The 26,979-nt window shown below is 43.3% G+C and overlaps 2 protein-coding genes across 12 annotated transcripts in view; both read left to right on the forward strand.

Annotated features, from left to right (window-relative positions):
• The window catches only part of mtm1 (myotubularin 1), a 29,320-nt gene extending 25,161 nt beyond the window's left edge, over positions 1 to 4,159 (forward strand). The window contains exon 16 of one of the 2 annotated variants that reach the window (XM_087837840.1): positions 450 to 4,159. In XM_087837840.1, the coding sequence (XP_087693966.1) occupies positions 450 to 644 (195 nt within the window). In that variant the 3' untranslated portion in view covers positions 645 to 4,159. The remainder of the gene's footprint in view (positions 1 to 449) is intronic. The other variant, XM_087837841.1, reaches the window with a different exon arrangement.
• A 3,089-nt stretch (positions 4,160 to 7,248) lies between these two features.
• On the forward strand, positions 7,249 to 25,583 carry mtmr1a (myotubularin related protein 1a). Of its 10 annotated transcripts, none has more exons than XM_087837842.1 (20): positions 7,249 to 7,661; positions 9,095 to 9,200; positions 9,278 to 9,301; positions 11,398 to 11,421; positions 14,149 to 14,217; positions 15,335 to 15,422; positions 15,500 to 15,594; positions 15,671 to 15,778; positions 15,956 to 16,054; positions 16,310 to 16,393; positions 16,582 to 16,731; positions 19,398 to 19,586; positions 19,731 to 19,916; positions 20,015 to 20,173; positions 20,255 to 20,302; positions 21,709 to 21,801; positions 21,890 to 22,003; positions 22,076 to 22,119; positions 22,207 to 22,339; positions 25,053 to 25,583. In XM_087837842.1, the coding sequence occupies exons 1-20, from the start codon at positions 7,555 to 7,557 to the stop codon at positions 25,212 to 25,214; spliced, it is 2,082 nt and encodes a 693-aa protein (XP_087693968.1). In that variant the 5' UTR covers positions 7,249 to 7,554; the 3' UTR covers positions 25,215 to 25,583. The 10 variants fall into 10 exon arrangements, with proteins under 10 accessions (XP_087693968.1, XP_087693969.1, XP_087693973.1 ...); XM_087837843.1 differs by having other exon boundaries at positions 14,152 to 14,217; XM_087837847.1 differs by lacking the exon at positions 20,255 to 20,302.
• Positions 25,584 to 26,979: the final 1,396 nt, after the last annotated feature.

Consider the following 26,979-nt stretch of genomic DNA (forward strand, 5'->3'; position numbering starts at 1 on the left):
CTGGATAAACATGTGGCCTGATGTGGACTCATCTGTGTTAGACCTCAGCGCAGCGTTCGAGTCCTCTTCACACACTGAGGTTAATTATGGCGTTCCACAGGGTTCAGTGCTGGGACCACTTCTGTTTACAGCATCATCAGAAGGCATCGTTTACATTTACAGACAGAAAGACGAATGATTCTTTTATAAATGTGGTTCATCATAGTAACTCTGTAACTGACGTTGTAGAAACTCTCCTGTTCTGAGAATCAATATTCAAATGCTGCAATATTTCCTGTGTACAACCTGTGACTTTGCATGTGTGTCTGTGTCTGTCTGTGTGTGTCTGCGTGCGTGTGTCTGTCTGTGTGTGTCTGTGTGTGCGTTCGTGCGCGTGTGTGTCTGTGTGTGTGTGTGTGTGTGTGTGTGTGCGTTTGTGTGTCTGCGTGTGTGTGTGTGTGTGTGTTCAGCAGCAGAGTCCAGTGGAGCAGCGCTACAAGGAGCTTCTGGCCCTCAGAGACGAATACTTGAAGAAGCTGGAGCAGCTGCAGCTCTCCGACTCGTCCACCTCCTCTCATCTGGCTAACAGCCCGACCCCCAACACCACCTCCTCCTCCACCTCCACCCCATCACAGCAATATACACACCTACAGACCCCTCTCTGAGGGCTGGTGACGCACTCGCGCACACACAGATATCAGAAATACTTGCTAACTTGCACTTACACCTTCTTCAGTTTGATTTGTGTCTTGCACATGCAGGGAATGAATTAGTTTTGTGCAGCCCTAACTGTTGAACAACACAAAATTGTAGGTTTTTAGATTCGACGGCTCTAGTGTTGTCTAACTCTAATACCACGTGATGGTGATTTATGCAATATGTCACAGTACAGCCTTGTCTCGAGACTTTTCTAAACACACTTTTCAGACAGTGAAGCCTTAAACACACTGAGCAGCTTTCAGTCCAAGGGCTTGAACACACACACACACACACAGGACACACACCGTTGTGTTCATTCAGGCAGATGAGCAGAGCTGAAGTTCAGTTTTATCCTGTTGTGATTACACAAGAAATTTTACCTCAGGTCTTCACAGAGTTTAATGAGCTCCCAGTTTACAGAGGTCAGCGTGCAGGGCAAAATATTCGGTTAAATGAATCCAGGTAAAGACAGGTTACAGGTTACAGGTGTAGCCAAAGACCAAGCTGTCACGAGTCGAGGTCGGAGACTTCCTGTTTGTTCGATTTGGATTTAGCGTCAGAAATAAACTGATGTGCATTTCAGAGAGACGTGAGAAAGCTGCTGTCCGTCAGCCGGCTCCTGCCTGCGTCACAGCTGTTTGTGTCCTGTACCAACAAACAACAACACTTTTTACACTTCCTGCTGCTGAGTTCTCTATCCTGAAGGCGTGCGGTGATCCGAAGCGCAGCAGGCGTAGAGTTCTCAAGTGGACGACGGTTTAGTTTCCAGCTACGTGTAAATATTGCGTCTCGTTTTGGGGCTTTTGGGGTTTTTTAATAGCCAAGGAGGAAATCTGGAGCCACGTACGTTTGCCACTGCTATATGCTACATCGCTGAAAGCAAATGCAGTTCTAGCCAATGACTTTGGTTGGAATTAATTAGCATTCAACACATATGAATGCAGCTTTGATACAGGAGATATTTCAGGTGCTCGAGAGAGTAAAGGAAAGCTGGCCTCTGATCCCGGATCACTTCCTGTATTTAAACGTTTTCACTAAACACACAGAGTACAGTCCTGGCCCGTCGTGGTCTCAGCGTGCTAACAGCGTGCTAACATGCTGGTCATCAACTCGAGAGCAGGGTGAGTGAACGCTGAGTAAAACCTCTGGAAGCACCTGTGCCTTTAGACGCCTGTTTCACCGTTTTGTAATTTTTTGTTTTGCTTTCTTTTCTCCAACAAAGATCAACTCATTCCAATTAAAAGAAGTATGATTGCAAGTTAGAAGAAAGCCTAATTAATATCAAATGATTAAAAAAAGGTTACTTTGCTCATCATGATCGTTTTTCGTTGTTTCAGACGGGTTTAAAATTTCTACCTGGGATACGTATGAAAACTGTCCAAACAGCATGTTCAGGTGCCGTCAGGGTCAAACTCGGACGTCACGGCAACAGCACGCGTGGGAATAAAAAAGGAATGTTGGCGATGTTTTTCTTATTCGCACCAACTGATTCTAACTATTTGACGTCTTTATCATAAATGGTAGTTTGTTACAATCGCAGTGACTCCTCCACTTTATTCCAATCATCCAACCACGGTGACACATCCATTCTGGAGCACTGTCATTCTTGTTGCCAGGGAAACGTAACACGTCAATCACGGTTGTGTTACTTCGGCACAGCTGTGGGGTTTGAAACCAGTCACTTCACTCAGCGCTGGATCGCAGCCTGGCAGTGTTGCATTGTGGGAGGGGAAACTGTCTTAGAGAGGGATGCAGGAAACAGAAGTAGATGACGCCTCGCCACGATACCTTTAGCAACATATTCCTATAAGTTCTTTCCTACAAACAGTTACATTTAACAATCACAAACATATAAATGTTGCTGTTATCAGGACTCTCACTACAATGCTCATCCATCATCAATGACATTATGGATTCATGGAAAAACTGACTGTTTGCTTCCACGTCACACAGACCCACAAACCTGCACACCCAGGTCATGTTCTCCTTTTTCTTTCTTTACACTCTAATTGTCTGATGTCTTCAAAATTGGAGTTTGAGCCCATTCTGATCGTGATTTTTAACGCGCGTCGATTCATGTCCAGATCTCTGCCTTGGATCACCTTCACCTCTACAGAGAGACTTTAGCTGCGCTGCATCTTATTTGAGATGCTTTTAGAGGCAAACAGGGTCTCTGCTAGTTAACCCTAACCCTTCCTCGACTGACCAAGTTAACTTCCCCTCGTGCTTTACCGGCTCGATCGTTTTCCTTGTTTGATTTTAAGGAATCTTTCAGCCATGCTTGGTAAACAGTAAATGGGCTGATGCTGTTTTATTCTACCTGAGCTTTAACAACAACATGTTTATCATCAGTCCAGCAAAGACTCACCCAGTTTTATTCTAAAGTCTGCGAACCTCGCTGACTCTTTGTGTTCAGCTAACCCTGCTGCTTTTGTGCTTTGAATTTATAGCCAACCTTTAGCTTGTCAGTGCAAAACACTTTCCTGCATCAGCTTTATTTAGCCCCTCTGTTTCCCCAGCGTGTCCAACATATGGCAAAAAAATCAGAGTTACTGAAAGCACCTGGAGCGACTCGGTGATAAACCTTTAAAGTGTCCAGCCTGTAAATGCACATTGTGTAACAGCTGGAGGACACAGCGAGTTCTCAGATGAGTTTCCTGTAATAAGCTTGGAAAACTTGTGGTTTTACTGTTTTTCTAAAAGTAGCTCTAACGTAAGAAGGGAGAACAAACAGCAACTGTCAGGATTAAAGAGAATAAACTACCTGCATGTGTGACAAATTCCAAAGTTGAACCTTTTCTGGAAAAGTGAGGCAGTGCAAGCTGATTGCTGTGTGCAAAGAGAGGTGAACCGAAGGATTTGGTGCGACCACGGAGGCAGAAAGAGACAAACGTGTGTGTGTTGGGCTCTTGGTTGTATTTTGGGAAAAACAAATGAGAATCTATTTTTTTTTTACTTTGTATAAGCACCATGATGTAATGTAATTACCTCAATCAAAACCTATTTTACTGTCTAAAGTTCTATTGTTGTAAAATACAAATATTTTATGTAGTGTAAAACCTCACAGTTTTATAAAAAGGAAAGTAATATTGGTTCAGAAATTGTTGGTATAAATTTTGGATTTCTGCTCCATCGGTTCAAAGTGTTTGATTTTATCTCTGAGGGCATTTTTTGCTTCGTACGTGCGAACCCAGGAGGAGGAGGAGGAGGAGCGGCTTCAGCCCGTCAGCTCCGTGCGGATCCTTGACTCTGGTCTGTGAGACGTCCTCGCCATTGTTCATTTCAGTTAGACGCTTTCATTTATGTAGGGGATTGTAGTTTGAGGGGCTTGTGTCATATTATAGCCAGCTTTGTAATGAATACACAAAATGTGTACTAAACAAAAAGTGAAATCTGAAAACATTTCACGTGTTTCTTTTAATTGGTTTGTTGAAAGGCTCATTTTCTGTAAATAATTCTGATTAAATTAATTTAAAGTGTTCAGGCTGAGTTCTGTGTGTTCAGTGTGTTCAGTTTACATCAACAAATACTAAATGTTACCTTTAACATCCAGACACTTCAGGCTGTTCTGCAGTGAGTGACAGTCTAGCATAGAAAAGCATTACGAGTAGAAATAAAGAAATGTAGGGTTGTTTGTTTGTTTCAGGTGAGCTGGACAATCAGTTTGGATGCACAGTCAAGCCCATAATTATTCAAATTTTGACTTAAAGTTACTATTATTTAACCAGCAAGTTCTTCTTTGACTGGAAATGACACACGTGTCTCCCAAAAGATAATAAGATGATGTACAAGAGGCATTATCGTGGAAAAAAACATTTCTCAGCTTTTATTTACATTTGAGCAAAAAGTGTCACGTCCAGAATTATTAAGCTGTCAGTCTCTGGGGAAACCCAAAGTTGTGGACCAGTCCAAATAGTCCTGATTAACTGGGAACAGCTGTTTTAATCAACTCACCAGGTGAAAAACAGCAGTGGGTTTGTGGACAGTCGTGGTTAAGAGAAGGAGCTCAGTGAGGACCTGCGGCTGCTCACAAGTCAGGAAAAGGCTACAAGGCATTATATCTCAATGTTTTAAAGGACCAGTGGCTACAGTGCAAAGGATTATTAAAAAGTACAAGATGTTCCACACTGTGGAAAATCTCAGAGGATGCGGTCGGAAGCCCAAAGTGACACCTGTGCTGGCCAGGAGGACAGTGAGAGAGGTGAAAAGAATCCAAGGATCACCACTGAGGCCATTCTGGTGAATCTGGGCTCTGCTAGTGGCAATGTCTCAAGGCAGACAGGCCAACGGACACTGCACGCTGCTGGGGTCCACGGGTGTAGATCAAGGACGACGCCACTTCTCCAGATAAGGCAAGACTTCCGATCGTATGTGTTTTGGTCAGATGAAACAAAAATGTAATTGTTTGGTCACAATGAGGTTTCCTTCATGTGGCGTAAAAAGGAGAAGCCTTCAGCCCAAAGAACACCGTCCCCACTGTCAAGCATGGTGGTGGGAACCTAATGCTTTTGGGTGTTTTTCGCCAATGGACCAGGGAACCAATCACAGTAAACAGCACCATGAAAAAAAGAGCGATACATGAAGATTCTCAACGACAACATCAGGCAGTCTGCAGAGGAACTTGGCCTTGGGCACCAGTGGACATTTCAGCACGACAGTGACCCAAAACACAGCAAGTGTGGTGAAGAAACGGTTAGCAGACAACATTAACGTTTTGCAGCGACCCAGCCAGAGTCCTGACTTCAATCCAACTGAGAATCTGTGGAGGGAGCGAAAGATCAGGTTGATGGTAAGAAGACCCTCCAATCTGAAAGCTTTGGAGCTCATTGCTAAAGATGCATGAGCAAAAATAGCTGTGGAGACGTGCAAAACGCTGCTCTGCACTTATAGGAAGCGTTTGATTGCAGTAATACCCCATAAAGGCTTTTCTATTGATTACTGGGAAGGGTATGAATAATTCTGCACTTGATACTTTTTGCTCAAATGTAAATAAAAGCTGAGATATATAATTTTTTTTTCACAATGATGCATCTTGTACACAGTCTTATCTTTTGGGAGACACCTGTGTCATTTCCGGTCCAAAAAAAAAGAAGAAAAAAACTTGCAGGTTGAATAAAAGTAACTTTAAGTCAAAATTTGGCCGGGCTATGAATAATTATGTGCTTGACTGTACAAATCAGTGTCTCAGCAATGTGACACAAGGATCAAAAAGAAATAACAATTCAGCAAAGCGTCACACAATGTTAATGTAACTTAAATATCTCTAAAACAATGTTGCCTACTGGAGAAAACACTGCCCCCTACCGTCAGTCAGAACAACAACAGGCTCTCTGACTAACTGCGCACTGAGGGAAGGTCAGTGGTCTGTTTTATAGCGCTTCTCTACTCTGAGCACTCAAACACAACTTGCCTCATCTAATGTTCACACTTTGATGGATGCATCAGAGCAACTTGGGGTTAGTGTCTCGCTCAAGGAGATTTTGGTATGCATATTAAATCTGCCAGAGATTGAACCACCAACCTTCACTCTGATTTTTTTCATCCATCAGCCATCATCAAGCTGCTAAATACATTATATTTGGAGTGGCTGTAGAGCAGTAGATAGAGCAGGTCACCTACTAGCTCTATCTACTGCTCTACAGCCACTCCAACAAACACCATGTTTGAACAAAGAGGTGTCCATAAGTGCAGGTGGCACCAGGACAGCCCAGGCTGCAGGCTGATGATTGATTTTGATTCATGATTGCATATGTTCCTGTTTCTCTGCCTTTTTCTTTCACCAACAAATAATCAAATAAAATACATGTATAAAACAAAAAGATGGAGGAGTCTACAGCGAGTCTCCTCTTGGAAAACAAATGTGTTTGTCACAAAAAAGCATCCAGACCATGATTGTACCTGCTAAACCTGCCAGACAGCACAGGTGTTTAAAAAAATCGTGAGATTACCAGTTACAAAAGCATGTTTTCCTCTTCCTGTAAAAAAGGAAAAAATATCATTTGATAGATTTTTCAAGTGTGGAGAAAAAGTGAAAACCAATTAATTGTCATTTAATTTATTACTCATAAAGAAAGTAGTTCATAGTAGACAATTACTGATAATTATCAGGGTGATGAATTTTTCAGGTTTATGTTATAGAAGATATTTAGAAGATATTTTCTTTATATATATGCTGTATACATGCTATATCAGTGCATCCTATGTTTATTATTGGTCTTGAAGAATACCTGTGACAGAATCTTGTTCTAATATTTTATTTAAGGGTGTAGATTTTTTGCGGTTGCTCCAACTTTTCTGCATTTAAAGATGACATGAAACATCCTTTAAGCAGTTACCCCCGTTTCTACCAGCAGTCCTATATGTGGTAAATTCAGACAGGTTCATTTAAGATAGAATATGAGGTTATTTATTTATTCGTGTGTTTTTTGTATTGTGTTATTATTTGATGAACATGTTTGATAACCACATCCTCTCGTGGCATTCTTCTTCTTTCCGTGTTGACTTCTTCTTCTTCTTCTTGCGCTGATGTGGCAGTTTTGTCTAAATGGCGCCGCCTGTCGGTCAGGACCAGCAACAGCATCCTTAGCACTGCCGTGGCGACGTCACTGTTTGCGAACAACAATGCTGCGGGTATAGATGCGACTAAGAGGAAGTGCAAACAACCAAAGCAGAGGAAACCACTGCATGTGAGATCCGCTGTCGAGCCTCTGATCAGTTTCTTTCCACAGCTCGGATCCTTAAAGATCCATTACAGCCGCTGGGAGCGGACACTGGAATTACACCGAGCTTTAGTTTCATCCGCATCCCTTGTCTGCATCAGAGGAAACCATCCATCTGCGCCCCCGGTGACCCAGAAACGAAGCAGTTGTGTGACAGATGGAGAAACAGGCCGGAGGAGCCGGCGCTGGGGACGGTGCAGGGGCGAACAGAAAGCCGTGGGGCTCGCCGACGTGCGGCGCGGCAGCCGGCGATACCCTGGACAGGTAAGCAGGCTCGCTAACGACAAAACGTGACGTCGATGCCCAGCTTGTTACTTATGCGTGTCTCGCTTTCCCACTGTACACCAGTAACATGACATATTCATCTCGGCATCGATCCACAGACCAGTGCTCGGGACAAACTTTCCAACGTGACAAAACACTCATCACGGAATGATGTAGAGTGTTACCATCTCATCTCAGTGTTATTTGGAACCACAACATACAACAGTAGCGATACAGTAGCTGACAAAAACAACACGGTCACGTGATTAACACAGCATATAGGAAATGCACAGGAATGAGGCGGAATATGGCCACCCAGCCTTCAGATGGGAGTTACACATCCGTATCTGCCGCTCAGAGGAAGCGATGTGCAGCGCAGCCACCTGAGGGAGAGATGACGCACAAACATGTTACAATGTTGCTCCTGTTGAAACAATGCCGACACTGAAACGTGGGGTTGTGTTGTGCTGGGCAGGAACCATGTTCTTTATGTAGTCTGATGCCTGCTTATCATCCCCCCATTATAGTGCTAAAACTGGAGGAAGCGTCACACAGTCGTAACTCCTCCCCCTCAACATTCCAAGACATTCACACCACAAAGCTGCTCCAATCCAGACGGAGTCTGTCAGAGACACTGGCTTATCTTCTGTCACTGACAAGCTTCATATGAGCTGATTGTTCTTGGCGTGATATTCAGGACCGTCCTGGACCGTATGTCTCCATCACTCAGACAACCGCTGTCAAAGCTCAGGGACAGGACGTTGTACTGTCTCGCTTAGGAGTGGGAGAAAAATCAATACAGCAAAGTATCATCAAATTTTGCATCCAAAAATCAACATTTTATAAATAAATGAAAATGAGCTTCCTCCGAAGGGTGGCTGGCCTCTCCCTTAGAGATCGGGTGAGAAGTTCGGCCATCCGGGAGGGGCTCAGAGTAGAGCCGCTGCTGCTCCACATCGAAAGGAGCCAGCTGAGGTGGTTCGGGCATCTGACAGGGATGCCTCCTGGGCGCCTCCTAGGTGAGGTGTTCCAGGCATGTCCCACCAGGAGGAGGCAGACCCAGGACACGCTGGAGAGATTATATCTCTCGGCTGGCCTGGGAACGCCTTGGTGTTCCCCCGGACGAGCTGGAGTCTGATGGCCGACTCAGTCCAGCAACATTTCTGGCAGCTTTTAGTGGCAGTGTTGGTTTTCTTAACAATCTCATTTGCAGTTGAAATAATATTAGAGTTATGCATTAATAACATTGTTACTACACAGGGATTCTGCTCTTTGAGCTGGGGGAACGTTCTCATCTGTAACATGTGGTCAGCTGAGCATTGTCCTTACTGACAGATGATGTTTATCTGTTTAACACATGCATCTTACAGTTATGATGTTAAACGTGAATATAGCTGAATATACGTCAGTTCACTGTTTCACTCTGTGTTCAGTCCAACAGGTTCTCACGTAGAGTGGTGTAAACAGCTAATTGCAGCCACAATCTCCAGTCAGATCTCAGGATCAGTCCAACCAGACATTGGGAGCAGGGACATCAAGGTAGATAACACACAGCACACACAGACACACACACTGCTGGCAGTGATTCTCATCAGTGTGTATTCTGTAACTAATAGGCTGGGAGAAGACCAGACTTCATGGTAAGTCTCCATGTGAGCTGCTTTGAGTGTGGGCGCCTAGTTTTGTCTGTTAAGTCCATATGAATGATAAAGTCTGCTGTCATTGTTTAGGGAAGCTACTGAGCAAGTTATCGACTGCTTCTGTCTGTCAGCGGCCTGCTCTCTGCAACCACCTCTCTGTAGCAAGGCGCATTTTGGCTCGTTCATATTGAATTTTGTCTGTTAGACCTCAGATCAGGTAGAGGTGTAATGTTCTATGTGTTGCACATTATATGCAATGTGCTTTATTAACTAAACAATGCTGCTCATTAGGGCTGCCACAAAGGATTATTTTGATAGTCGACTAGTCACCGATTATTTTTGCGATTAGTCGACTAGTCAGATCATCCATTGGACGTAAAACGTACAGATTATTGCACCAGCAGCATCTGCTCTTATATAACTATCATTAGCTTACAGCTTTAAGTGTTTAAGGTATGTGCTAACTAAAAATAAAGACAAGATGATAGTTTATAAAATTTTAATGAAGTTTGCAGATTGTTTCGGTGAAGTTTAATAAACTCCTTGCTATCTAAAATATAACAGGACACCGGAGTAAATTCTCGAGCATCTCACACTTCTGATAATCAGCTGTCTGCTTGACGTTTATTCAGCTGTGTAAAAACTATAACTTTAATCTCAGCCAAACCGATTTACTCAGGAACAAATAAAATACTGAAAAAAGACAAACAATAACATTTTTAAGTTCTCTAAGTGACTTATATATGTTTAACCTGGGTAGCGAAAGACGGCGGTGGGTTTGAAAACGATTAGCCGGGAGTCCGGTGTCCTCACGGATCTAGTTAGCCTAGCCCCCGGCTAGCTATCGAGCTAGTGGGTAACAGACGTCTCCGAAAACGTCGGAGCGCTTTTGAAAATATGTGGTGTCTTGATAAACTGAGCAGATATTTGAGGTTTACACAGCTACATTCTCGCCTGAAAATATGTTAAACGTTTATTTTGTGACCCAGAAAGAATAATAAGAGTAATATTAAAACTAACTAGCTGCCGCCATTGTTGACAACTGAGCTGGGCTGCGCTTCTTCTTCTTCTTCTTCTTCTTCGGGGTTTAACGGCAGCTGGCATCCTTGTACATGCAGTGCTGCCATCTTCTGTTTCAGTCCGTTATTACACTCTTAAATCCTACTACTTATTCCTGCGTCTTTTGGGATCTTACAAAGCTTCAAACGACGCGTCGACTGTTAAATCAGTCGTCGACGGTTTTGATAGTCGACGTAATCGTGGCAGCCCTACTGCTCATATAGATCTGTTATTTTTGACAGCACACAGCAGGATTTAGCTGTATTGTTTGCAAGTGTAATACGTCACACTAGACCTGCAGAGAGAGACCAAACTGTGGCCCCCAGTTGTATAACATTAGATCTTTGCAAACGCTGACGATAAAATATGATAAAGCAGTTGTAAAAGTGTCACTCAACACCTCACTACATCTTCTACAGCTACTACGTTGCACCTGAGCAATAAGGCTGACCAGTATTCAGAGAACTGGAGTTTTCCATCCCGAAATCCAGATTGGAACCAAACTCTGTGCTTATAGCTGCTGAGAACTTTGAGCTGAACAGTGTTAGTTGTGTTATTTCTTTGAAAAGTTGCATTTCCAGCAACTTATCACAGTCTTGAGAAATGTAACCAGAGTAGCACAGACGTCACTGTCACCACTGTGGTGTGTACACTGTCTGTGAAATGACAAATAGCTCCTGAATTTAAAAAGACACCACTCTGTGCACATCTAATGAAATGTGTGCAGTGAATTCACCTCCACTGTGTCAGATCAAACCCTCCACCTCCGATTTAAGGCTCACTTCATTAGAGCAAAGTTAGAAGCGCAGCTTTCCTGCAGCTTGTCTGAACTTGTATCGGCTGTTTGTCACTTGTCGTCTCTGCTTGAATTTTGAAGCTCACTGTTTGGAGGTTGCTTCTGCGCGCTTGTCTATTTGCATCCTTCTGTTATAAACACAGACTGATGTGCCACACATTAAAGATAACCTTTGGGTTGAAACCAGAGTGTCACCTTAGTGCTTTCCATTTCATGTCCATGTGGTGTGTTTAACCTCCAGGTGTCCAAGAGGCTGAATCGCAGGGTAAGAGTTGTTGTCCTTCCAACACATTTACAACACAAGCGTACTGCACACACAGGAGTTTTGTAGCCTGGGATAAAGCAACAGCTGCCTCTTGACTGTGATTCTTGTGATACAGCAAATAGTCAAATTAGACGAATACCTGTAACGGCTTTAGGACGCGCTCTGAATAAATTTTGCATGTGATGCAAACTTGAGCAGTTTGTTACTGTGTGACGGTGTGTAACCAAATCAGCCTCCTGCTGCAGACAGACCAGAGCTGCTGCTCCTCTCTGCTCACTGTACTTCCTGTTTGATTCCTCTCTGCCTTTCTTCATCTTTCTTTTTTCATTCTTAATTAAGTCTGAAACTGACTCCACTACAGAGAAAGAAACCAACCAGACAAACTGTAGCGCCTCAATGAGAAAATCAAATTAAAGTGGGGGTTGTTTTGTAACTCGATGTTGTTTGATGAGTGGACTGGCTGCAAATCAATTTCCCATTGGGAACATTAAAGTTACCAAACAGTGTTTGCATGTGAAGGCCGTCGCAGTGGTGGGAGCATCAAGCTGTGGGAATAATTCAGTGTTTCTGGAACTGGGAATCATGCCAGTGGGTGGAAGGAATCCTGAATGGATCTGTGAAGCTTCTGAGCAAACCTATGTCTGGTTTGTTATAATAACAATAATAATACTTTTTATCTATAGGTGCCTTTAAGAGCCTCAAGGTCACCTTACAATAGCACAAGAACAATAGCAACAATACAATAAAAAACATGGCAAAATAACATTTAGAGATAAGGTAAATAAGAAAAACACAAGCATGAAAGTATAAAAGCTGAGCAAAGTAAAAATGGACTAAGTACTGAATAGATGAGTTTTCAGATGTGATTTAAAAGTGGTTTGTAGTCGGGAAGTTCTGGTGGAAGTGCATCCACCACACAGGCGGAGCAGAGTGGGGTCGTTAGGCCTGGGGTTCAAGCTTGACAGGAAGTGCTTCTTGGAGCTCTACCAGGGCCCAAAATGCCTGGAATTATCTAGAAAAAAAGACATGCCCAAATACACACCACAGGGTCAAAGGTCACATACTTGTTGTTTTTCAGTGTTTAACAGTTCATACTTTTTGGCTGTTCTCATTCTGAGAGCCTCATTCAATATAAACTGTCAAATATTTGTGTTTTTCTCTTATTATCCCTGATAACACTCTTATAGTTTACAGTAGAGCAACACAACTACCAGATGTTGAAAGAAGTAGTCCTCCTGACCAATGTTCCCTCTAAGCTGCGCAATTGCACAATTGCGCACTGCTGGCACGGTCTCTGCACACAAAAAATCTAACCTGAATTGAAATTAATACTTTAACAATTCTGTTTTGCAGTGTTAGTCAGTAAGTGACTGGCTGCTCCCGTATGGGATTAGAACGATGCCTCCTTATCCCATAGTCCAGCCAATGTATATACGCAGCTAATCAACGTCACTGACAGGCTACGACAGCGTCCTTATGTGCCGACACCGGTGTTTTAGCGAGCAAAGCGGCGTGACTGATGTGGAGTGAAGCCACGTTAATGACAACGTGTACAACCATTGGAGATGTGAGCAGGACAGACGGAACAATTGACAGAAAAAGTGTGGACTTTATACCAGTTTTTAAATTGTGTTGATTGGCCGTAAAACCAGAGTTACGATAAAAATATCTGCAGTGTTTGGTTTTCTTCCTGAATACTGTCGTTGTTCATATTTACTGCGGGAAGAAACGGTAAAAAAGGCGTTTTATAAGAAAAAAGGCTCGAAAGCCTGTGAGCAAAAACAAACCCCCACCCCCCTCTCTCTTTCCTATTCGTCAAAAAGTACCATGTCGACCAATCAAAAAATGATATGGCAACGTGGCATCTAGTTGTTAAGAAACGGGGGGAAGTTTTAGGAGTGACAGTGATGTTTTGAGATGTGATTTGAGACGTTTAGCGCAAATCTTGTGTAGTTAGTGTGTAGTTAGTGTGTAGTGTAGTCAATAGTTTGTGTGTGTCAGAACAATGAGGCGACTGCTGAATGTTACAGGTGTTACAGCAGTGATACATCTGCTGTTGTCAGGCCTGCAGGTATCAGGCTGTTGTTCTCCTTTATCTCGTAGTGGACAGAAATTATTTTTTGGAGGGAACATTGCTCCTGACAAAGGGGACAAAAACTCTCAGATGATTTACAGCTAAAACAACAGAATGATTCCAGGCGGCCTGCTTAACATGATCGATGTTATTAAACCCCAACTTGCTCCTTATTGCATCTGTCAGAGGTAAAACGTGATTGGTGAGTGAGGGATGCTTTGAGTGCTCACGTAGACTAGAAAAGCACTAACGAACGAGTCCACATTAGCATCAGGGGAGCTAATATTTTTGACTCTGGTAGGTTTTGTGGAATTATTTTGTTTCCGTGTGAAAGGGGTCATAGTGTGCACATCCATCATATAAACCTCAGATGTTTGGAAACCCTGTTAAAAACTCCCTGCTGTTTAACAACACTTGGGAAACTTGACAAACCTACTTTAAACCTTTTTCATAGACGACCCAATAATTCTGTGCTCATCTATTTCACACGAGCTAGACTTTGTTTTGTACCGCCCCCTCAAAGGGAGTGATGCACTTGTGTCGTCACATCTTCAAACACATAGCAACTACATCTTCTATAAGCGTGTCCTTTTACTATATAATCTCTCTCTGTCTCTTTGTCTCACTGTCTTCATGCTGGCTTTTCCCTGCAGCAGGATTCACAGGATGAAGGGCTTTGTTACCATGGAGACATTGACTCTGAGCATCCTTCCAATGCTTCGGCAAGTCTGTCTCTTACTTTTCTTCAGTTTTCTTGCTCCTCGCTCTGCTGGTCTGCCTGCTTCATCCTTTCCGTTCACTCTTCTTTCCCTTAGTGCTGCTGTGCTATCCTGGCAAAATGATATGTACAACAGTCAGGGAGGCTCTTATAAAAGATGTCACTGATTTGTATTCTTGGAAATGGTAGCCAGGTCCTGATTAAGAATCAGACAAAACATTAAAACCAGTATTGTTGAACAATCATATGACCCCCTATGAGCAGCACTTTGGTGACAGTGGGAAGGAAAAACTCCCTTTTAACAGGAAGAAACCTCCGGCAGAACCAGGCTCAGGGAGGGGCGGGGCCATCTGCTGCGACCGGTTGGGTTGAGAAAAGGAAGACAGGATAAAGACATGCTGTGGATTCAGTGCAGAGAGGCCTATTAACACATAAGCTGTGTCCCAAAACCTAGGATGCATCCTTTGCAGTACTTTCCAAGTAGACCGAGGAGGCCGGAAGTTCAGAGCTTTGAAACTGGACGATCCAGCCTTCAGTTTTGCAACACTAGCTGTCTCGGTGGAGTTAAAAAAACTCGGCCGTCTGCTCCTTGCTATCTAAAATATAACAGGACGCTGGAGTAAACTCTCGACGGTCTCTTTTGACGTTTATTCAGCTGTGTAAAAACTATAACTTTAATCTCAGCCAAACTGATTCACTCACGAACAAATAAAATACTGAAAAAAGCCAAACATTAACATTTTTAAGTTCTCTAAGTGACTTATATATGTTTAACCTGAGTAGCGAAACACGGCGGGAGTCTGAATGGAGTGACCATTGAACGCCGGCTAGCTATCGAGCTGGTGGGTAACAGATGTCTCCGAAAACGTTGGAGCACTTTGGGACACAGCTTTAGTGAGTGAAGAAGAAACACCCAGTGCATCATGGGAATCCTAGCCTACACCTATTGCAGCATAACTAAGGGAGGATCCAGCTCTAACTATATGCTTTAGCAAAAAGGAATATTGTTCTAACACTTGATGATGAGTTTATTTTGCAACAGTAGCAAAATAGCTAGCAAGTACTAGCTAGCATAAAACAGGTGTGTAGTGGTCCCACTGAGTGATCTGTGATCTTTGCAGACCCTCCCAGGTCTGAGATACGGAGCACAGGTCAAAATGTTCCAGAACCAGGTTCCTCTGCTCCCTGGAGAGACCATCCAAACTACAGGTACCTTCATTCTAGTCTCTATGTGTGTCCAGTCATGCAAATACACCAGTGTAATCAGCGCTTTTCTTTTCCTACAGTCAAGGATGTGATGTACATTTGCCCATTCAGCGGTCTGGTTACTGGGACTTTGACCATCACAGACTACAAGCTGTACTTCATCAGTGTGGAAAAGGTCTGCTCGATTATCAGAAGTGCTGTAGCACTCTCCATCTGCACCAGTGTGTTCATGTTAGTGTGTGTCCATTCAGGACTCTCCCTTCATTCTGGATGTGAACCTGGGAGTCATCAGCAGGATCGAATCTATCAGCGTTCCCAGCCAAGGACAGAACAACAAGGGACTGGAGCTGGTCTGCAAGGTACCGCTTTAATACACAAGCAGTCACACAAATGCATGAATATATGTGTTAAAACACGTCATCTAACATGTTATAGGCATTTTTAGTTAACAGCAATAAAAGAAAAACCCAGAAAATGTGCAAATGTCTTATTTTGGCGAGTCTGCTGATTGAGCAGTTTCCTGCTTCGTGCTTCAGGACATGAGGAGTCCCAGGTTTGCCTATAAGATGGAGGAGAGCCAGCCGGACGTGGTGGAGCTGCTGACCAAACATGCCTTTCCTCTGTCCCACAGTCTGGTCAGTTTAATTCTCTTGTCCTGTATTTACTGCTTTTAACTGCCTCACAACATACAGTGACAGATAGCAGACGCATGCACCAACATACAAAATGATAAAGACGAGCAAAGGTTGGAGGATAGTGAGGAGTTGGCTGTAGAAGGCTTTTGGTTCGTCCCATAAGGCAAACTGGTCGTGAGTGAGGGCGATTATAGTAAAAACTACTGTTCGTTACATCTGCATGACTAATACTGTAACTGTGACTTCCTCTGGCAGCCCTTGTTTGCCTTCCTGTACAAAGAGCAGTTTCCTGTGGACGGCTGGAAGGTGTATGACCCAGCAGCAGAATACAGACGTCAGGTAACTCCACGGGCGCCGTTACTCTACGACTGACGTGTTGCCAGTTAACCTCATTTGTTGCAAAATGTTTCTTTTTTAATAGCACTTCCTTTTCCAGCATCCTGAACATTTTATGTGTGAACAAGTTCATTTGTTTTCTACATTATCCAGACTTTGTTTCTTTCCTCTGCTTGCATGTCTTTTGTCAGGGGCTGCCTAATGAGAGCTGGACCATCAGTAAGATGAACAGCACCTATGAGCTATGTGACACGTATCCTTCCATCCTGGTCATCCCCACCAACATCACAGATGAAGACATCAAACGAGTGGCTGTGTTCAGAGCCAAGCACCGTATACCGGTCAGTCTGAGCACATATCTGAGGCTTTGCTCTTTGTCTCAGAGTAGAACGGGAGGCAGAGCCTCCAGGCTCCCAGCTCCCAGTTTGGATTCGAGGGACAGACAGCGTCTCTACTTTTAAGATTAAAGATATAGTTAGGGCTGGATTAGCTGACCCTAAACCTCCCTGATGTTACGCTGCAATAGGCTGCTGCAAGCTTCCCGCGATGCACTGATCGTTTCTTCTTTACTCGCCTGTTTTTCATTCTCTGGCTCTCTCTCCCATTTGTGCATTTTGCCGGTTCATTGGCTAATGACTTGTCAGTTAGCAGTGTTGGGGAGTAACGGAATACATGTACCGCCGTTACGTATTTAAAATACAAAATATGAGTAACTGTATTCCGTTACAGTTACCGTTTAAAAAGGTGGTATTTAGAATACAGTTACTTTGTTGAAATAATTGGATTACACGGCGGTACTTCCCTGTTTCATATTGTGGCGGGTCAGGACTGTTTGGGTTTTGTTTGACAGCTACGTTCGGTTGTTCCAGGCGGCAGCGTTACGGTTGCCATGGTTACAGGGTGACGCTCTCTCTCTGCGTGTTTCCTGGGTGAGAGAGGCCTTTTTGTTGTTGTTGTGCTAAGCTAATAGGCAGAATGCTACAGGTATAGCTCTAAAGAATGTAGCATCATAGCAGCAACTCTCAACAAGCAGCGGGTGCTGTAACGCAGTCAGTTCTTCTTCTCCTCTTATGCTGTTTTGTGGATCAGGTTTAAAACTACTTATAAACACACACACACAAAGTAACTCCACCAGAGTGCCTATTTCGGGTCACTTTTGCCGGTCCAAGCCCGGGTAAAGGAGCAGGGTTGGAATTGTGACATAAAAAAAAACAATAATTGCTAAAATAAATTTAATTTGTAGTTCTAAATAAATTCTAAATGCATTTAGGACGTTTTTTACTCACTTTATGTCTCTTCCACGATGTTATTTCTCTCTCCAACAACATAGGTTACAATTACATTAGCATGACCAATTATGCAAATTAGGTGATGACGTCATTTAGCGACTTCTACCGACTTTTAGGACAGCCAATAGCGATTTTCTTTACTGAGGAGTTGGCAACGCTGCATCATAGGCAGTGTAGTCCGTGCTGCAGGGAGAATGGACTGCCATACACGTTATGTGTCTGTGAGCGAGGGAGGGAGAAAAAGGAAAAGTACGAGCTGTCATCGAGCAAAAACGGGAGCTGGAAGCATGTAAATATAATAATAACCACTGCAGCCAAGAAGAGAGCCAGACGAGCCCAGTTGTAAGTAAGCTATTAAGACTCGACTGTACACCGTGTTCGTGTTTTCCTCCAAAAACAATAAGTTCTGTTGGAGCAGCCTTTCAACGCCTCTCTCTGTCTCTGCTAGCAAAGTTGACCCAGAGAACAAAGTAAAGCTAGTTTTCGGTAGTGATGGTGAGATGAAGCCTCATGATGAACTGAAGCTTTCCACCCAATTGGTCGACTCATGGTTCGAAGCATTGTGATGATTCATTTGCTCTACTGCGCCATCAAGTGGACAATTCAAGTGAAGCGGGCTCTGTGATTATAATGATGTGTAAACCTCTAAACTGAATAAATTGTTTTCTTGGTTATTTATCCCGAATATTGTCTCAGTATGTGTGATACAAAAGAGAAAGTGGAAACTATCAGGACAGAGTTTTGGTATGATTGTGTAACTGTTAGCCTCAGACAGTCAGTCAATAGTATAATTCAGATCATAGATCAGTACATTTGCATATTTTTATAACTATAAAAAGAAAGCTGACACTTTCGAGACTTTATCTAATGTGTAAGCATCACAGCAGATGCCTTAGATTAGAATCAGTGAGCTGTCGGCTTTCAGCCCTGATTGTGATGCGTCAGCGCTTTGTGTTTACGTCTTTGTGCAGAATCGGTGTACCTGCTCTCATTTACTGTTTTAGCTGTTTGGTGGTGGTTGAAGTGTAGTAATATTTATATTAAAAATTGATTCAGGATTTTAATGAATCAATATCACGTTATCCAAGCTAGAATCGATTTTAATCGATAATCAAAACCTTTTTCTGCCCATTTTATTTCGAATCTGGCGCGAACCGGTGAACCAGTCCCTGAATCAGTCACGTGGTACGGACTGCCCGCGAGGCCTCGAACGTCACTGCTACGTAATCAAAGCAAGCCTCGATACGCGCTTCACAGAAACGCCCCTGAGATTACCCGACACACGATTCGACGCTTCGACACACAGGACACATCACTAGTTTTCGGCTACCAGCCCGACACAGAACCCACCGTATTAGTCAGAGGTCCCTTTACTACGGTTCGGAGCCGCGGACCTTCAGTAACAGTAATAAATCACAGCAATAGTACATTCATGTAGTTGTAAACAGCATGATAATATATTAAGTAATCCAAAGTATTCAGAATACGTTACTCTCATTGAGTAACGTAACGGAATACGTTACAGAATACATTTTGGGGCATGTATTCTGTAATCTGTAATGGAATACATTTTAAAAGTAACCTTCCCAACACTGTCAGTTAGCCATACATCTTGCTTTGTAACTTTAGTATTTATGGGAACACACAAAATGAATGTTAGCTGTTTCCTCGTGCTGTGTTTGGCTCGCTTGAACTGGTCTTGCTCTTCCTGCTTGCAGGTCTTGTCCTGGATCCACCCAGAGTCTCAGGCCACCATTGTGCGCTGTAGCCAGCCGCTAGTTGGGCCGTCAGACCGTCGCTGTAAAGAAGACGAACGCTTTCTCCAAATCATCATGGACGCCAACGCTCAGTCCCACAAGCTCACCATCTTTGATGCCCGACAGAGCAGCGTGGCCGTCACCAACAAGGTGCAGCACAGAGCGTTTTAACCACGCTGCTATGGAGACATGCTTCTCATCACTGCTCACCCTTACGTCACTTATTAACACGGAAATCTCTCTTTTTCTTTTGGACTCCTCCGCCCCGGCCTCCGCTGCCTCCATCACATGCAGGGAAAGGATGGAGGGTATGAAAGTGAGAGTTTCTACCCCAACGTAGAGCTAAACTTCCTGGAAATTCCAAACATTCATGTGATGAGGGAGTCTCTCAGGAAGATGAAGGATGTTGTTTATCCCACCATAGACGAAGCCCACTGGCACTCCTTCATCGACCAGACGCACTGGCTGGAGTACATACGGGTAAACTACACAAACGCACGCCAGCCACATAAAAGAAGGAACGAGCTGTTTCCTTATGCAAAGAATAGATCTTAACCACACGGCCCTGTTGTGTTTAGCTGTTGTTAGCAGGAGCAGCAAAGGTAGCTGATAAGCTGGAGTCTGGGAAGACGTCGGTGGTGGTTCACTGCAGCGACGGCTGGGACAGGACAGCCCAGCTCACCTCTCTGGCCATGCTGATGCTGGACAGTTACTATCGCACACTGAGAGGCTTCCAGGTGACACACACCAACTACACACTCCAAACCTCATCTTTGCATGTAGTAACGTACTAAACATATATGTGCTTGTGTTTGCAGGTTTTAGTGGAGAAGGAGTGGATTAGTTTTGGACACAAGTTTGCTGCTGTAAGAACCTGCTACATATAATATTTGTTGGTTTGCTTTATATCCCTATTTTTTACATAACAACATAATCTGGCATCAACATGCAGTCATTTACATAGTTACCTGGAATGAAGTACATTCATGAGCCTTTGCTTTTCATGTATTTGCTCCAGTGTCGCTGCATATGTAAACAAGTTAGTGATGCAGTGATGCATTTGCTTCACATGCAGAGATTCCGAGTGCAGGAGGAGAAATACTTACAAGAAGATCTGTCGTAAAAATCTGCACCATATTAAATATGCATGCCTCGTTGTTAAGGAAGCAGCCAAAAGAAGCTTTTAGTTGTATATGAGAAAGCAAACGATACGACTCAACGTTAGGCATTCTTTACCTCGCCAGCTCCACAGTTAGAAGTCTGTCAGATAGTTTGCAAAATTAATTATTTATTAATAATAATACTGAACGGCAGATGCAGAGCAAAGGAAAAATTGATATGTTTTATATTTTAGGTTCCAGCCTTTGCTTTGTTGGCAGCGCTGCAAACCCTCGGCCTTCTCTCAGTGAGCTTCATGATGTCGTCACCTGACATGTTTCCCCTCACAGGTGTGCCTGTCAGGGCTCATTTGTTGAGTTTCTTGCCTTCTTAATGAGGTTGGGACCATCAGGTGTGTTGTGCTTTGAATGTGTCCCCAAGTGCACAAAAACCATCAAGACCACGATGAAACTGTCTCACATGAGGACGCCCCAGGAAAGGAAGAGCAGGAGTCCCCTCTGCTGCTGAGGATACATTCATCCGAGTCACCAGCCTCAGAAATCACAGCAGCTCAGATCAGAGCCCAGATAGATGCCACACAGAGCTCCAGTAGCAGACACATCTCTACATGTTCAGAGGAGACTGTGTGAATCAGGCCTTTATGGTCAAACAGCTGCTGAGAAACACAAGGAGTGGACATTAGACCAGAGGACATCTGTGCTTTGGTCTGATGGGTCCTGGCCTCCACAGTCACCTGACCTAAACTCAGTGGAGATGGTTTGGGATGAGATGGAGCTCAGAGTGAAGGCAAAGGACCAACAAGTGCTCAGCACCTCTGAACTCCTTCAAGACTGTTGGAAACCATTTCAGGAGACGACCTCATGAAGCTCATGGAGAGAACGCCAAGAGTGAGCGAAGCAGGAATCAAAGCAAAGGCTGTTTGGAAGAAGCTGAAACATCAAACATGTTATTTCACACTTTTTTGTTATCACAGAATCCCACATGTGTTCATTCATAGTTCTGATGCCTTCAGTGAGAATCTACAGTGTAAACACTCATGAAAATAAAGGAACAACATCCATACTCTTGATTGGTTGTATATTTCTGTGTAAAAGCTCAGAAATGATGCAGGAGTCTAGTTTCATATTAAAACTACTTTCCCCCTGTGTTGAAGCGCGTGGGCCACGGTGATGAGAACCATGCTAACTCAGAGCGCTCGCCTCTGTTCGTCCAGTTTATCGACTGCGTCTGGCAGATGACTCGACAGGTCGGTCCTGGACTCAACAGCACATATCGTGTTTGTTGTCTTTGTGTGTACGTATTTACATCATTTCTCCGACTCGTTCTGACCGCAGTTCCCAGCAGCCTTTGAGTTCAACGAGCTCTTCCTGATCACCGTGCTGGACCATCTGTACAGCTGTCTGTTTGGTACATTCCTCTACAGCAGCGAACAGGAGCGGGCCAACCAGGTACGTTCATGTCCTGAAGCAACAGGGTCAATGAAGCTGTTTCAGCTGAAAGTCTAACTTTGTTTCGTGCAGGAGGTTCCAGCCAAGACTGTGTCTCTCTGGTCGTACATCAACAGGTACGTTAATGACCTCGCTGGTTAAGTTAAGTGTGAGTGGACAAGATTACTGAAAGGTTTTAACTGGTTGATGCTGTTACCTGACAGCCAGCCCGAGGACTTCACCAACCCCTTCTACGTGGACTATGAGAACCACGTTCTCTACCCGATGGTTTCGCCCAGACACCTGGAGCTTTGGACCAGTTACTATGCCCGCTGGAACCCACGCATGAGGCCACAGGTACGCTGCACGTGCACTAGCTGGTGAAGGAGTCTGGTTAGGGCTGAGATGTTCACCACAGATAAATGTTAAAAACAACAGGTAACAAAAACAAGACCTACAAGAAAGCTCTCAGGATGGATTTAGTCATCCATCCATCCGCTTCTGCTTGTCAGGGTCGCGGGTTGATCAATTATTGATTCACGTACTAAGAGGAACCGAGCAACAGATACTGTACGGTTACATTGTGACCTTGGTTCTCTGAGTGAGAATCTCTGGAGAGTGGAGTCTCGATATGATAGAGAACTAATGTCTAATCATCTATATTTCACTGTTTTACTCGTTGGTGCAGTTGTGGATGTTGTTTTTGTGGCTCAGCTGCAGGGGAGGGGTGGAGCAGTGGTGTCAGGGGAAGCTGAGCCACACAGCTGCTCTCAGTCACCTGCAGAGATCGGCAGTAACGCGTTACTGTAATCTGATTACTTTTTTCAAGTAACGAGTAAAGTAAGCGATTACTATTGCAAAAACGGTAATTAGATTACCGTTACTTTCCCGTAGGAACGCTGCGTTACTGCGTTACTAAAACCGTGATTTTTTTGCGAGAATGTCTCATGACAGTGACGTAAGCGAGTGCGACGTTCGTGACAACAGCTGTGTGCAGATCAACAATGGATAATATATGGAGTGCAGAGAGAGTATGAGCGTGCAGCGTTTAAAGCGTGGAAGTACTGACCTTACTTTGAGTTTGATTCCATAAAAAGTGACAAAAACATTAGTGTCCGTTGTGCGTGGGAAGAAAACTTATTTTTACAGTGAAAAAACCCTAAACTTCCAAACAAGCTCCGAGTAGCTACGACGTAATGGGAAACTCACAGAGAAACTCGCGGATTCTTCCACTAACCGCTGCGGCACACCTGCACCAGGGTAACCCTCCGCCTACCCCACTCCTGCTTTACAGGTGAAAATAGAGCAACAGGACCGCTAGTCTTTGACTTTATTTATTTTCTGCTGTGTTTTACTTGCATCTATTTGAAAGACTGAGTGTAAACACAAAAAAAAAATTATGTGCTGGAATGTGCAGAAAATAGGTTTAAATGTTAAACAAATTTCTTCCAGTCACAGAATGGTGCATATAATTAAATTTTTGCTTGATGCATAAAGTTAAAAGATTAAAACTAATAAAACAAGTTTTAAAAAGAGACTTTTCCATTTGATTACATTTTGTATGATGGATTATGTAGAAAAAGTAGAATTGGGCTGAAAGATCTATCACTTTATCACCTATTCAGGTTGTAAATCGTGTTTTTAAAAAGTAACTAAGTAACTAAGTAATTAATTACTTTTGAAAATAAGTAATCAGTAAAGTAACGGGATTACTTTTTGGGGGGAAGTAATCAGTAATTAGTTACTGATTACTTTTTTCAAGTAACTTGACCAACACTGGTAACCTGGTCATGCCGGGACACAGGACACGGGACCTGATGAGAGAAGGGAAGAAATAAAAACACAGACTGTATTGTAAATAAAAGCATCCACGTGCCTACAACACTCTTGGGTCCTTCATAACAATTATAATAATGTTCATTCTTTGTGATTTTTTTGTGTTTAAATCTTTTTTTTGTTGATTGTTGGTTTTATTTTTTGGAGAGGCTGCAGAGAGGCTTCCTGGTCCAGACTCTGGATTCTCATGTTTTGGGGGATTTGATAAATTTGCCCAGATTTGTAGAAAGCGAGCTGCTCCAGCAGGATCTCTCCTAACAGGACGAGGTTTCCACCAGAAAGTTTCCCAGTTATCTGTAAAGCCCATGTTGTTTTTGGACGACCTCTACATACATCAGATATGAGCCTTATGATTATAAACAGAATCCCTTAACAGGCCTGTAAATGAATGCACCTCCACACTGCTCCTAGATCTCAGTTTAACTTCAACATTTAGAGATAGAAATTTAAAGAATGTTAAATTGACTGCTTCTGATGTCGCACTCAGTGCACTTTATATAACTTACCTCACACTCCCATCCATACGAGCACTTTTCTTTTGTATCTATTTACACCTCAGTGGATGCATCAGAGGGAGCCTTGAGGTTAGTTTCTTGACATGCAGATTGAAGCAGGGATCAAACCAGCAGCCTTCTGATTAGTATACGACTCTGTGTCCTGAGCTACAGTGACCTCAAAAGAAGGTAAAACATTCACAGTGTGGACGATTATAAGTTTATAGGTCAAAGCGCTATATTTGCACAACTGTTACTCGCCCGTGCTACAGTCTGCTTTGATCTGTTGCTAAACTGATATATTTGATCAAATAATCCAGATGAAGGAGCTTATTTTTATAATACAGAGAAGAAAACATCTTCTTTTCTATTCAGTTCTGGCTGCTTATCTCCTGATGGTGTAGGACAGGGTGTCCAACTCCAGGCCTCGAGGGCCGGTGTCCTGCAGGTTTCAGATCTCACCCTGGGTCAACACACCTGAATCAAATGATCAGTTCATTACCAGGCTTCTGGAGAACTTCAGGACATGTTGAGGAGGTCATTTAGCCATTTAAATCAGCTGTGTTGGATCAAGGACACATCTAAAACCTGCAGGACACCGGCCCTCGAGGCCTGGAGTTCGACACCTGATGGTTGATGAAGGAGTTCGCTCACAGTAAGAGTCTCAGCTGTGCCGAGCTGAGTCTACTGAGGACTGCTGGAGAAAGGCTGTAGCTCCTCACGCTGTGATTGTGTTTCAGGTACCAGTGCACCAGACTCTGAAGGATCTGCTGATCCTGAGAGCAGAGCTCCAGAGGAGGGTGGAGGAGCTGCAAAGAGAGGCTTCATCCCACTCCCTGTCGTCCTCCTCGGACCACTCCCCGACGCACACCGCAGGAACCCCGTTGCACACGGCTGTGTGACACGGACGGCCACGCATGACTGCTTTTATGTGTTTAACAAAGTTACACCAAAATACTAATTGACTGATATTTTTATCGACATTTCCATTTGAGAAAAATAAAATGACTCCTCGAGATATTTGTAAAATGAAAAAAGCATTTAGAAAATGTTTTAAACTAGACCTAACTGAAGCGTCCTGTTAACTATATTTATATTATTTTTATTGCACTTCACAAGATCGTGCATTTTTTCTACTGTTCAACCAAAGCATGTTAGGAAACATGTTCATATAAAGTGATTTGGGTTCATTTTCTTGTTGCACTCTGTGGATGTTGCACCAATTCAACCTTAAAACTAATTATGTGAATGCAAAGCATGAAAAATAAAAAATATTCTTATTCAGCAGTTTGTGGTTTAAGGCTCTACGTGCAGATGTTTATATGATGTGTTGTTGGTTTAGGGCTCTGCTGCTCTGACGAGTCACATGCACTGCTGAACACGCTGGTAATGTTTATTGATTTGTAATGAAGACAGTTATGAACGGAAACTGTAAAATTATTAAACTCTAAAGAAGATAACAGCTACAGATGTTTGATTTCCCAGCTCTACCACACAGTTCATGGACCAGATCTATTCTCTGCTTACAAACACAGGGACCAGCGTGGGTCTGCATGCAGAGACTGCTGTGTGTTTTACAAACACCAACTTCTTCTTTGTCTTAAATAAACTATTTTTGTCTTTGTGTTTCTGTTGCTTCTCTGTGAAACAACACGTCCCAGGTCACATCCTTCAACACGTGTTTGCAATGCACGCCCCTCACGTACGACTGTATGCATGTTCATGCTGCTCTGTCTCCTCAGTTTGCTTCAGAATCAGTGAACCTGGAAAATAAGAATTTTTATTCATATTTTATTCTTATATGGAACACAATATGTGTCATTATGAAGGCCTTAAATGTGGAATAGTGTGCAGTGGGTCTGCCACCCTGTGTAGCTTCACACACTCCTGACAAACTGGTGTTGCAGAAACATTACACACAGCAGCTTAAGAATAAAAAGGAAACACGACAGACAGCAGCTATTAATTTGATCATAATTGATGGCTTTTGTATTATTATCGTTCTTATTTACACATTTAAATACAACAGCAACAAAGTGCTGTACAGAAATACAAAATAGTATCAAACAGCTCGTACTGTGTGAAAAGTCAGTGAATACAAATGTGTTTTTAGATGAGATTTGAAAAGACTGGCAGTAGGAGCCTGTCCGATGTGTAGGGGTACATTTAGGGGCTACGAACCCTTGATGGCCTCTGTGAGCCAGCCTTGATCCTGGTGCGGCTAAAAGCAACAAATCGTTTGATCTAAGAGATCTAGAGGGCGCATGAGGCTGCAAGAGGTCAAATACCCAGGAGCGTGTCCATTCAGCGCTTTGTAAGTCGACAATAGTATTTTAAAATCAATTCTGAAGTGAACGGCGAGCATCGGGGAAATATGTTCACGTCTTTTAGTTCGTGTCAGGAGACGAGCTGCAGCATTTTCGACCAATTGCAGTCTTGCGAGGCAGGTCTGACTAACTCCAGCATATAAGGAGTTATAATAGTCCAGCTGGGAGGTAATAAAAGCGGCTCATGCTGAAACCCTCAAGATCCTCAAGGAGTCATACTCACTTCTGACATGGCGTTTAAAAATAAAGAAACAATTCAGATGTCCAGTCTTTTCCTTGTTCTTTTGAAAAAGCTTTTATTGGTTAATAATTGTAACAAACTGCAAGAAAGCTACAGAAG

This window comes from Neolamprologus brichardi, chromosome 3 (assembly GCF_056152115.1).
Source record: "Neolamprologus brichardi isolate AB-2024 chromosome 3, ASM5615211v1, whole genome shotgun sequence".
Taxonomy (NCBI): Eukaryota; Metazoa; Chordata; class Actinopteri; order Cichliformes; family Cichlidae; genus Neolamprologus; species Neolamprologus brichardi.

Excerpts from the sequence above, each read along its gene's own strand:
- mtmr1a (XM_087837842.1), top strand. The coding sequence starts at position 7,555 with ATGGAGAAACAGGCCGGAGGAGCCGGCGCTGGGGACGGTGCAGGGGCG. Across the intron at positions 9,302-11,397 it reads GGAGAAGACCAGACTTCATG|GTGTCCAAGAGGCTGAATCG; the intron begins GTAAGTCTCCAT and ends TTTAACCTCCAG. Across the intron at positions 22,340-25,052 it reads ACCCACGCATGAGGCCACAG|GTACCAGTGCACCAGACTCT; the intron begins GTACGCTGCACG and ends ATTGTGTTTCAG.